This window comes from Nelumbo nucifera, chromosome 1, assembly GCF_055504915.1.
Source record: "Nelumbo nucifera cultivar China Antique chromosome 1, China Antique-T2T, whole genome shotgun sequence".
NCBI lineage: Eukaryota > Viridiplantae > Streptophyta > Magnoliopsida > Proteales > Nelumbonaceae > Nelumbo > Nelumbo nucifera.
In genome coordinates, this window is record NC_142649.1 from 64,103,382 (window position 1) to 64,116,532 (window position 13,151).

The following is a 13,151-nucleotide window of genomic DNA, read 5'->3' on the forward strand; positions in this document are numbered from 1 at the left end:
ATTAGTTTTATTTTTTATAATATTATTAACATTTTATAAATATTATTTTATATTAACATTAATATTAAAATTATTTTACAATGTTAATATTTGAAGGCAAATATTAATATTTTGAAGACAAATTAAAATAATAAATGTTACTTTATAATATTATTAATGAATACTATTTTGATAATTTCAATATTTTTATTAATATTGTAAATCTCTATAGAAAAATATATTGTAAATCTTATTTATTATTTATTATTTTTATAATTTTATAATTTTATAATTTTATAATATTATCAAATTTTAATAATTTCTATCATTGTTATTTAATAATTTAAGTGACATTTGAGGGGTAAATTTGTAAAATGCACATTTTGTTCAGATGTTAGATCATTCAGATTGTCGAATAACTCTGTCACATTCAGATATCTGCAAAAGTAGAAAAACAAATTTTATTTGGAATGCCTTCAGAGCTTTCTCAAAGATTTTTTTTGCTCTTTAGATTTCAGACTTCAGATTTACCGGGCGCTACCTATGTGTTAAATTGGATGGGGTTAAATCCACATCGAATCGAATTATTAATCAAATGGTTAATCGAATTTGAAATCTAATTGGGTGTGGAATTCTTTGAGTTCAATGATGGTAGGGCTCAAGCTAAGCAACTCCTAATAAGCTCAACTTGGAAGTTATATGCATATATGGTAAATATTATTATATAATATTTAGATAACAAATTTTATATTAATATATCTAGAAATGCTATATACTTTTTATACCAAACTAGGATTAAATACAAATTTTAATTTAAAAAAATACCATAGTTTTATAATTAACACAAGCAAGTTTGTAGGCCCAGACAAATATTATTACACTTAAGGTGTAGGCTAGGTTGCACTCAATTTGGTTTAGTCCAATTTGAATGTTACGATGCATGCAACTTGGTTGGATTGGGTTAGGATGAGGATCAATCAAAACTTAATCCAAATTCTTAAACCTTAAGTTTGAACTTAGATTAATTTAATTATGACTAAAAAAGTTAACTATAGGTTAATTTAATTGTGACTATAGCATAATTTTGTATATTTATTAATCTTTAAATGTTTTAAATATTTAAGTGGTATTTACAAAAAAATTGGAACATTTAATCATTAATAAAGTAAAATAAATAAAATAGAATACTAACAAATAATATGGAAAAATAATTATTTTATCAAGTAATTAGCAATAATTTATTATTTTGATTAAAAAATTAATATAATTAATCAAAATTACTAAATTACTAAAATATTTTTATAACAAATTGCTAAAATAAAGATTTAATTATTTTAACCAATATTGCATTCTTTTTTAATTATAGGTTTTGATTATTTCACTTTCCTTGATAAATCTCGTACATCACACGGATCCCCGCTAATGCTCTAACACAAACTCCAGCCCAACCCACATGTACCTACCAGAAAAAGCCAACCCACATTTCGGGTTGGAATCGGGCTAACCCGGCCCAAGTTCACCCGTGAGGCCGTGATAACCTGATAGGTTTCTCCGTTATCCCCCTTGACTCCCTCCATTCCTCAGTTTTGATAACATAGGCGAACACCTTTTCCCTTTCGCAGAATCCTGTTATTACACTGCATAAGCAAATGCTGGAACCAGTCGAAAATGAACAAAACACCCTTGACGGTCAATCGGACGACAACCCTCCTCAGTCTTCTGTTCCTCCACATCTGTCGAAAAATGCTCGGAAAAAGCTTTTGAAGCAGCAGAGGTTTGAAGCAAAGAAGGCAGAGAAGAAAGCCGCTATTAAAGAGCATAAGCAGAGGGAAGCGGAACGCAAGCGTCGGGAATGGGAGGAGAAGCTTGCGACCCTATCCGAAGAGGAGAAAACAAAGCTAATAGAGTCTCGAAGAGAGCTCAGAAAAGAGAGGATAGAGAAAGTATCGGGAGAGAGGGAGATGAAGATCGAGAGATTGAGGAGAGCCAAAGAAGAAGGTCAGAAGATTGTCGTTGATCTTGAGTTTTCCGATCTAATGGCGCCTAATGAAATTCACAGTCTTGTTCAACAGGTGTGGTTGTTTGCCCTAATTCTGCTATTTTTAGATTTAGTTCTCGATGGAATTATAGGATTGTATCAGAGTTTATGCTATTTCTACATCTTAGTACGGATGATTTATCCGCAGGATAAGAATTCAATTGAACTCGTGACTTCTTTAATGCTAAAGTTTATCACCCATTGTTGTTCGGTGTGTCACTGCATGCATATTATATATCACATTTCAAACGCATACTTCCCATAGTTTTTTATGTGGTTGTGTTTTTGCACGTATCACTGCAGTTCCCTTTGTTGCCTGTTACTGTCTCTCTACGAGGACATAACACTAACATGTGCATTTCCACGCATATGCGGATGTACATTTTTTTGTGCATCTGTGGTTGAAAATATGTTGATAGTGGAAGCATATACATGCAAAACTGTCTATGTGGGTGGTATGCCAATAGCACTACAAGTCGCAGGATAATGATATTGCGAAGGTTAGCTGTATCCACTATTGTATTTTTTTTTTTTATGTGATGTGGAAGATATGATCAATTAGGCCATCTTTTTCAGGCCAGTGAAGTCTCAAAAGCAATACATTACGTGTACTGGTCTGCTCTCACCCCTCATCCTCATCCAAAACCAATTTTTGATTGGTCATTGTTCCAAAACCATTTTTATACCCAAAATATGCATTCTAGATGCATGGGGATCCTTTGAATGTAGTAGTTTTGCTGGGGATATATGTATCTTTTTTTTGTTTGATAAATAACGAAAAATTTCAAGTTCAGACCTTAGAGCTATGGTTTCTAGATGTTTAAACTTTTCATCTAATCTATGGGGTTTGTGTTCTGTTTTCTGGAACGAGTCAGCCACTCTTCGTGTCCTCAAACTTATATTAAAAAAATCTATGAACCAACTCTCTTAGAGTTGGAACATTATTTGCAAGCCCAAGGAGGCTGGCTAGGGGCTGGGACATATATTTCATAGGAAAACAACTCTCTTAGGAAAGTGGTTGTGGAGGTTCTCTCTAAAATAAAGAAATCCTCTTGACTGTGATCATAACCAACAAGCATGGAGACACACCAATAGTTGGAACTACAATCTTAATCCAATAGATAGCTGATTAAAAAAAATCTTAATCCAGTAGATATTCCTTAAAAGAGTCTGGAGAGGCATTGCAAAATCTGTTTTTAGTCTTCCATTTCCTTTTATTATATGCGATTCAGATAATGGAAACTACATTAAATTGTTGATTTGTTTCTCAATGTGTGTTGGGGTAAACAGACCCCTTAGTGTTGCTTTTTTTTTTTGATGAATAACAGAAACTGAGCACCTCCCCTTGGTGTGAATAGGATACCAGCCACTGTCACCTACCTTTGCCTTATCTTAACTATGTATACATCTCCCCTCCCTGACACCTAAGATACTGCATCTGGTCCCCCAATTCAACTGCTCTCTTTCCCTCCAAATCCTTCTTTAATGCTGTAGTATCCAAACCCTCTAGCCAGACCTTCTTAGAAAAGAAGCTTCAGTTTTCTGGGTTCCCCCTATGGTATACATACATACATATATTATCTGCTTACCTGCTTCGGCAAGATACCTATAAGGTTTATCAAGAAAAATCAACCACAGATTTTTCAAAAAAAGAAAAAAAAATCCACCACCGATGCATATCTCCTCAGATCTGCAGAATGTGTTCTTTGTTCATGGTCAATGGTCATCAAAAGTTTTGCAACTTTTTTTTTTAGAACAGGTCAAGTAAAATATCATTAAAATAAGAAAACATGTACAACAAGAAGCTGTACACAGGGATTTACAGCACACTGCCGAAGCAGCCCTATACCTTCTAACCCTGATTTACAAAAAAGATTATCATAATAATTAAAATGAGAACTGAAATTTCTATCCCTAAACACCTTTTTTACAGAAAGCCAAGAAAAAATTTTGCCCACTATTTTCTGAAAAACTGAATCTGAAGAACTTTTTTTAAGCTTGCAGATTCTTGTGTTTCTCTCCTGCCAGATGCACCAAATAACTGCTGCAGGAGTCATTTTCCATGCCAGTCTTCTTTTCTTGGATAGCTCCCCTATATACCAGCCTTTCACAAAATCAGTTATCGATTCTGGACAGAAGCTTTTCACCTCAAAAAGATTCCAGGCTTCAGACTAAACCTCAAAAGAAAATCTACTATGTAGCAGCAAGTGACTCACAGACTCCTAGTGCTCATCACAGAGGACACAGTTAGTGGAGTTCAACTGCATACCTTTCCTCACCAAATTATCCCTGGTTAAGGTTTTATTCAAGTAGGAAGTCCACATGAAGGAGACCTTTGTGGACACATTTTTGCGCCAAACAATCTTGATTGGAATTTTCTGCTCCTCTGTCTGGATAAAAAATTGAAGGACTTAACTGAAAAAATTCCAGAATTGTCCCCAACCCATAATCTTCTATCATCTCTTCCAAGTCCACTTGAATGCTATACAGCCTCTGCAGCAATTCCACCATTGCCTCTACTTCCCAGTCATTCAAATGCCTTCTGAATTAAGGAACCCTAACCACTCTTCCATTTTGCACCTGCTTCTTTGTTTGATGCTACCTCATAAAGGAAATTGTAGATCTCCTTCAATGGTCTGTCTCCACACCACATGTTCTTCCCGGAATTTTAGTCTAAGTCCATCTCCGGTTTTGGACCTTGCCCCTTTTGAGAAAATATGATGCGCTTTCTCAACCCCTTTCCACACCGAGCACCCATAATTTTGATTTGAAGCACCCGGCTCCCACCTTGAGCTGCTAATGCCATACTTTTGCCACCACCACTCTTCTCCAAAGACCTCCCTGGTTATTACCAAACCTCCAAAACCATTTGCCCAAGAGGGCAATGTTGACATCTCTCACCCTTCACACAACTAAACCTCCTTGAAATTTGGATTTGCATACCTTAATCCGGTTGACCAGGTTGTACTTTTTTTTCTCATCCTTCCACCCTCTCCACAAAAAATCTCTCATCTATAACATTTGCCACACCAGCCGGAGTTGGATACAGAGACAATAAGTAAAGTGGTAAGGAGGAAAGAACACTTTTCTGCAGAGTTATTTTACCTCCATATGAGAGGTATTTTGCTTTCCAAGATGCCAACCTCTTTTCTATTCTCTCCACAATGGGCTCCCATATTGCCTTGTAATTACACCTTTCTCCTAGCGGCATCCCAAATACTTTTAGGAAGCTTCCCCATTTTGCAACCCCACTCCTCCACCCAATGCTCTAGCTCTGGTACTTCTCCCACAGCCACCAGCTCACTTTTATGAATGTTCACATGTAAACCTGATACTACCTCAAATCATCCAAGGACTACCAAAATGTAACCAATCTGCTCATGAGACGCATCACCAAAAATCAAAGTATCATCAGCAAACTGTAATAAAGGAACCTCCACGGCTCCACCCGTTCACCCCCACCGCAAAATCTTCAACAAAACCCCCGGAGACAGCCCTTCTCATCATTCAATTAAGGGCTTCTGTTACTTACACAAATGAACAAAAAAGGGGAGAGAGGGCCCCCCCCCTTGCCTTAATCCCCTTGAACTCTTATCTCCCACAATAAGTTCCATTCACCAAGATTGAAAAGGTTGGGGTGGAGGTACATACCTTCATCCAGTTTCTCCATCTACCTCAAATCATCCAAGGACTACCAAAATGTAACCAATCTGCTCATGAGACGCATCACCAAAAATCAAAGTATCATCAGCAAACTGTAATAAAGGAACCTCCACGGCTCCACCCGTTCACCCCCACCGCAAAATCTTCAACAAAACCCCCGGAGACAGCCCTTCTCATCATTCAATTAAGGGCTTCTGTTACTTACACAAATGAACAAAAAAGGGGAGAGAGGGCCCCCCCCTTGCCTTAATCCCCTTGAACTCTTATCTCCCACAATAAGTTCCATTCACCAAGATTGAAAAGGTTGGGGTGGAGGTACATACCTTCATCCAGTTTCTCCATTTTGAACCAAAATTCATTCTTTTTCAGTACATAGCAAAGGAACTGCTAGTTAACATGATCGTAAGCTTTCTCAAAGTCAACTTTGCACAATAAGGCAGCCTTTCCACTTCTTAGTCTAGAGTCAATTAGCTTGTCTGCAAAACCAAAACCCCATCCACTATAATTGTTCTTCCACAAAATCTCCTTGATTATCTGAAATTATGCTCTGCAACACTGACTCTGGTCTTTTCATGTTCTGAAACCATGCTTTGATCACAACACTGCTCATTTTCTCATGTCATGCTTGAGATAGGTTACTTTACCTGATATAGCTTTTCTATCTATGATTGGTGAACCTTATCACTTTGGATGTGTTTCATATGCTGGTTTGCATTGAATAGGCAGGGATTAATGTGTTTCTTATATTGCATTACCATGCCTTCTTTTTTTTCCCCCTTTAATGGATAGACATTGGTATCACTGGTATATGCCATCAGTAGGAATCTGTGGTCCCATATCCTATTTGTGGACTAGTTATCATGGATGTTATCAACTTTTCTTTTGTTGACTAAACTAGTAAATAAAATATCTATCATTAGTTAACCAATTGTTGTAAGCATCTACTCTAATTATTTTTAGACATAATTAATTGACTGAAGAAACTTGCAGATCATGTATTGTTATGCAGTGAATGGAAAATGTCCTTTGCCATGTCATCTCTGGCTGACTGGATGTAGAGGAGAAATGGAGACCCAACTACAAAGGCTCCCAGGATTCGATAAGTGGGTAATTGAGAAGGAGACTAGGTCATATATTGAAGCCCTGCAAGATCAGAAAGAAAATCTTATCTATCTCACTGCAGATGCAGAAACTGTGCTGGATGAACTTGATCCAAAGAAAATATACATTATTGGTGGTTTGGTGGATCGAAACAGATGGAAAGGCATTACCCTGAAAAAAGCACAGGAGCAGGGAATTCAGACTGCAAAACTTCCTATTGGGAGTTACTTGAAGATGTCAAGTTCCCAGGTACTGATCCAGTCAGTCCTTTCCCTCATAGAAGTTGACTATTTTAAAATCTCATATATATTTCTTTTTTTGGTTGTTGAGGACACTTTTATTGGATAGATCTACCTAAGGTTTCTTGTTAATTTATTGAATGATAGTTATTTAGAGTTTTAATGAACACAATAAAAGCTACATTGGCCTTTCTTTATATTCTTTCTTAATTTTAAAATATCCATGAAAAGGTTGTTAAGCTTTCTATTTGCTAACCTATGCTAAATAGAAAAACTTTTCCTGGTGGTCATCCATGTTCCTTTGCTAAGGCAACCTCATTGTAATTTTGGCAGAATGGCATACCCAATGTGGTCGTCCATCAGATAGTTGACCTTCCTGGATTGGTTGCTTTGTTTGACCTTCCATGTCAGCTGTATAATACACAACATCGGATTTCTTTTTAATTGCAAGCTATTGAATTTTAAAATTTCCATTACAAGCAAGTCCAGAAAGTTCTTTGGGGTGAGTAAATTTGCTTCCTAGGCTCAATCTCTTTGTACATGATTCCACTACCAAATCCATCCAAACAAATAGCCCACGAATTTTTATCTTGTTAAAACTTAAAAATTGTGTTATTTAACCGGGGTTCTATACTTGGCTGTTGCCAGACTAGGAATTTGTTTGCTGTTATCTCAATATAGTTTCATCAGTAATTTTTTCCCATTTATGTGGATGAAGCAGGTGCTTACTGTGAACCAAGTGGTTGAGATACTGCTCAAATTCTTGGAAACGAGAGATTGGAAGATGTCATTCTTTCAGGTAGTTCCCCAGAGGAAAAGATGTGAAGCTGAAGCAGAAGTTTGGGTAAAAGAAGACACTGGCAAAGATGGGTGCAGTGAGAGAAAAAAGAAGTGTATAGAACAATCCTCTCATGGAGAGGAAATTTGCTAACATGATCCTTTGCTTACGTTGTGCAATGAAACATATTTCCTAACTATCATTTGGTCCTCTCAACTTGGTGCAACATGTATACAGGAAGTTGATCCCCCCAAAAGTGAAAATGTAAGAGGAATACTTTCATTGGTGGGAGAAAGTAGAATTTGGTTAGAAGTAGGGTTATTTTCAGAGTAGTCAATACATTTTTGTTTAATGGGTTAACTGTGCGTGAACTTTAACAGGAAAAAGTTGTTTTTCATATCAATTCCCAGTAAGACTTCGTTCGAGTTGATAGTGATGGTTCGTTATAGGTGTTTGTGTGCTACATATTTGTATTTTACTATTATATATATATATTTTTTGAAATGGAAACGGTGCTGTGCGTCACTGCGTTGTTACGTAGTGGTACAAGTACAACCAACCTTCAGCATACATGGAAGGAACCTCGATCATGTTCTTTTGGGTATATTTGGACGCTTCAAGTCCAAATCCTGTTGAGACAAACCTCGATCTGGTTTGTCTTGGTCCGTATCAGGCAATCAGGACTCAGGAGAATTTCTCACATTTCAATTCCCATGTGTGGCTTTTAATGCTGCCGAAGTTTAATGAATTTTTTTGTGAAATTTCAGTTTCGTTCAGGTAAACATAAGAAAAAAATCAGATATTTCTAATAGTTTTAGCTAATTTTTCTAAGAGAAGAATTAGCTGAAACTTCGGTGTACGTTGGGAGGAAGTTTGGAAAACTAAAGGTGTAAATGGGGTCGTATCGCCCGTGGCCCGGCATGACGGTCTGTGAGCCGTGTCAGGCTTGGCACGACCAAGCGGGCCGTGTTGGGCCTGGGGTTTTAAGTCCACGGGTCAGAACGACACGGCATGATTGAGCGGGCCGTGCCGCCCGTGGCCTGCAGGCCGGTATGGTTCAGCCCAGCACAACCCGCGACATGGCCCATATATATATATATATATATTATAATTATATAATAATATATAGTATATAATATACTAACAAAATAAATATTTTTTAATTTTATTATATTAATTTATTTAATTATTGCATATATAAGCAATTTTATACACAAAATTTATATAAAATTAAAATTTTAAGTATTTTGTTAATTTTTTTAAAATAAATAGCTATGGCCCGATGCACGGCCCGACCTGGCCCAAGGCTCAGCCCACGGGCCAGTCCGGCCTGTGGCACGGCACGAGCCTGGGTCGTGTGGCATACTGGGCTGATTCCCAAAATTTTCATCGGGGAGGGAGGCACGGCCCGTGATGACCTGCGACGGCACGACTTGCACTTTGCATGGGCCTGCCCACGGGCCGTGCGATGCCGGCCCAACACGGCCCACTTTACACCTCTACGGAAAACTACACACACAAAGATATATGCATCAATGATGAAATAAAAGGTTCCGAGAGATTTAACTTGTAGCTAGGTTATGAATGAAATACTTCACTAGGAGTGGCTCTATTGTGAAGCAATTATTTGTTATACTAGTAGGGACCCGTGCCATGCATGGATTTTATTAAGTGAAAGTTTAATAAAAATACATGAGTAGACATTGAAGACGTGGAGGAGAGCTTGTCTTCAAAAGAAAATGAAAGAGAAGCAGTGACCAGCCATCCCACACCACAACAGGGGAAGCCGTAGAGGCCTCGGCTGTCGGAGACCGGTGAAAGGGAAGAGGAAGAAGACGAAGAGGTGGGGAATACAAACCGTCAGATCTGTAAGCAGATGGACGATAGAGATGGTGCCTTGGGAAATCCAAAAGAGGGGGAGATTCAAATTTTAAACTTTTCACATGAGAGGGGAGTTTTGGCGGTGGACCAATTGAAGATTTTAATGCATAGAGGAAATTCAAAGAGGTAAGGTAGCAAGGGACAGTCTTACAGCCACAGAGGAGAGGAGAAAGGTGTTGATGGAGAACCTCTGAGTTCACTCGGTCCCAATGGAGCAGATCCAAACCCGAAACCCACATCAAAACGGTCCAGTTTCTCAGCCGAAGCGGGTTAATGAAAACATTCAAGCTAGGAAAGCCCTAAGTGAGCCCAGACCACCTTGGCAAGAGCAAGTCAAGAGCAACCAGGTTCATCTCGGGCCCCAGTGGCTTAGCCAACCCCAGAGTAGGTCAGGCTTTCACTCTTCTCCACTTGAGCGAAGGTCCAACCCTCTCTCCTTCACTTTGGAGAACACAGATGAAGACTATGGGTTAGCCTCGACTCCTAACCAACCGTTGCGGCAAGACTCAGTGGATTCAAGGTCAACTCCAAATTAATTTTCTATTATTTAGGTGGAAGAGGAACCAATGGAGGTGAGGCTGATAGCAGTGGTCGAGTCATCAATCCAGAAGATGAACCAACCTGCTGTGCAAGAGAGGATGGCTAATCTGGGATTTAACCATAAGAAACTTTGCACGTGAATGGAAATACCTCACCCATCGTCAACAAAGGAAAATGTGTAGTTTTGGCGACACAGGAAGACAAGTTCTCTAAAACTTCTTCTTCTTCCTCTTGGGTTTCCTCAAAATTATTGGGGTTAAGGAAATTTCTGGGAGTTTCGTTAGAATGGCTGGAGGAAGAAACAACAAAATATATGGAGGGAGCTGAGCATAGAATTCTCATGGAAAGGGGAAAATTAGCAGCAAAAAAAGGGGGCACTACTTCAAAAAAGAACAGGGAACTGATGAGATTAAACTGGGGTTTGAACGATAGGGTGGGGAGCTACAAAAGGGGTGAGAGGAAGTAAGAAGTAGAAAGGGAGGTGGTTGGTTGGTTTTTCTATCTCTCAAGTAGTTAATGGATTTGAAAATAATGTCTTGGAATGTTAGAGGGTTGGGGTTGGGCAGAAGGAGGTTAGTCGTGTGTGAGGTTGTTAGAAAAGCCAAAATTTAGATTCTTATGCTTCAGGAGACTAAGCTGGAATCTATGGATGTAGGGATTGTCCGGAGCATTTGGGGGGAGGGTCAGGTGAGATGGAGAGCTAAGTCGATAAGGGGCAGTGCTGGGGGCTTGGTCATCCTTTGGGACTGTATGTAGAATGATTTCATACAGGGTGGGTTCTTTTTCCACCTCTTTTATAATGGAACTTGCTAATGGAAGCCTTTGTCAAGTGACTAATGTGTATGTTCCTACTGAAGCAAACCTTAGGCACTCTTTTTTTGAAGAATTAGAAGTGATGAGAGGCTGTATTTCTCACCCGTGGGTAATTGGAGGGGATTTCAATATCACTCTGCCAGTTGAAGAAAAAAATGTTAGAGGCAAGAGATCAAGGGGGATGAGTTTATTTGTTGATTTTGTAAACAAATTGGAGCTCATTGACCTACCTCTAGTGGGAGGAAGTTTTACTTGGACAAATAATCAGGATAATCCAACTCTTGTCAGGCTAGTAGATTTCTGGTTTCTGAAAATTGGGATGAGCTCTTCCCTGGTTTCAAGCAAGTGATACTTCCGAGACTTGTCTTAGACCACGCTCCAATCCAGCTGATCTGTGGTAGTAGGAATAGAATCAAAGCTCCTTTTAAGTTCGAGAATGCATGGTTTGAAGAGGTTGACTTCCTGCCGTTATTAAGATCATTTTGGTGTGAAGTGTAGGTGGATGGTCTAGTTCATTTGTTTTAGCGAAAAAGTTGGGGGCAGTAAAGGAAAAATTAAAAATATGGAAAACGGAAAATAATTTGAACTCAAAAATAGAAAAGAGAGCTTTTCTTAGCCTAATTGATGAAATTGGCAGAGTAGAGGAAACATGCCCAATTTCAGAAGAGTTAAATTGAAAAGAATTCAAGCAAAGGCAGTATTTGACAAATTGGCAGTCAAAGAGGAATTAAAGTGGAGACAGAGGGCCAAATTAGAATGGCTGAAAGCAGGGGATAGGAATAGTCACTATTTCCATAAGTTGGCAAATGAAAAAAGTAGAATTTCTACAATTAGCAAGCTTATTTGGGATGATAAGGTGGGTGAATCGGTTGCAAAAATCAAAGCAATTGCAACGTCTTTCTATAAAAACCTTTATAAGGAAAATTGGAAATGCAGACCTTTCCCCATAAACCTTCCTTTTAAAAGGTTGAGTGAAGATCAAAGATATTTCCTTGAAAAACCTTTCTCTGAGTAATGGATTTTGTGAAGCAAGATATTCTAAATGATTTTCATACCTTCCATTCAAGTGCTTCTCTACAAAGGAGTTTGAACAATGTATTTATCACTCTCATTTCCAAGATCGAAGGGGCCGTACATTTAAAAGATTTTAGGCCAATAAGCCTTTTGAACAACTTCTACAAGATTTTGGCCAAGGTCTTAGCTGAGAGGATGAAGGGGGTGTTAGATTGTGTGATCTCAAACAATCAAAATGCCTTTGTGTCGGGTAGGCAAATGAGTTGATAGACTCTAGGAAGAGAGAGGGGATTCTTGGTTTGGTGTATAAGTTGGATATAGAAAAAGCTTACGATCATGTTAACTGGAGATGCTTAGATAGAGTTTTGGGCAAAAATGGAGAAACTAGATGAAAGTTTGTGTGCCCTCTCCTAAATTTTCCATTCTGATAAATGGCCAATCAGCAGGTTTCTTTGTTCTAGAGGGCTCAGGCAGGGAGACCCCCTCTCTCAACTTCTTTTTATTTGTATTACTGAAATTCTAATTCTCTTTAGTTAGAAGGCAACTGACTCGGGCTTGTGGAAAGGGTTTGCAATCTCCCCAAAGGGGAAAAAGTTAATATCCTTCAGTTTGCAGATGATACCTTATGTTTCATTGATGCCACTCAGGAGCAATTGGAAAATCTTCTTGGGATTCTCAACTGGTTTGAAGTAGTGACAGGTTTGAAAGTAAACCTCAATAAAAGCCAAATCATCCCAGTGGGTTAGGTTCCTAACCTGGGAGGGTGTGCCAATATTATGGCTTGTCGGGTGGAACAGTTTCCTGTGAAATATCTAGGCCTTCCATTGGGGGCTAAATTCTCTTCTTCAGCCAATTTAGCCATTTGGGATCCAATAATTGAAAGATTGGAAAAGAAACTGTCTTCATGGAAGGCAAAATACCTTTCCTTTGAAGGTAGGGTGATTCTTCTAAAAAAGTACTCTCTCCAACCTTCCTACTTATTTTCTCTCCCTTTTCCCTATCCCATCAAAAGTGGCAAAAAGAATAGAGACTCTCCAATAGAATTTCTTGTGGAGGGGTTGGGAGGAAGAAAAGAAGATCCACCTTGTGAATTGGAATCAAATTT

The 13,151-nt window shown here is 38.4% G+C and overlaps 1 protein-coding gene across 1 annotated transcript; it reads left to right on the forward strand.

Annotated features, from left to right (window-relative positions):
* The first annotated feature begins 1,541 nt into the window (after positions 1–1,541).
* On the forward strand, positions 1,542–8,246 carry TRM10 (tRNA (guanine(9)-N1)-methyltransferase-like protein). The gene is made up of 3 exons (XM_010254480.3): positions 1,542–2,051; positions 6,671–7,030; positions 7,742–8,246. Exons 1-3 carry the CDS (start codon positions 1,629–1,631, stop codon positions 7,949–7,951), a joined length of 993 nt encoding a protein of 330 aa, XP_010252782.1. The 5' UTR covers positions 1,542–1,628; the 3' UTR covers positions 7,952–8,246.
* The last annotated feature ends 4,905 nt before the right edge of the window (positions 8,247–13,151 follow it).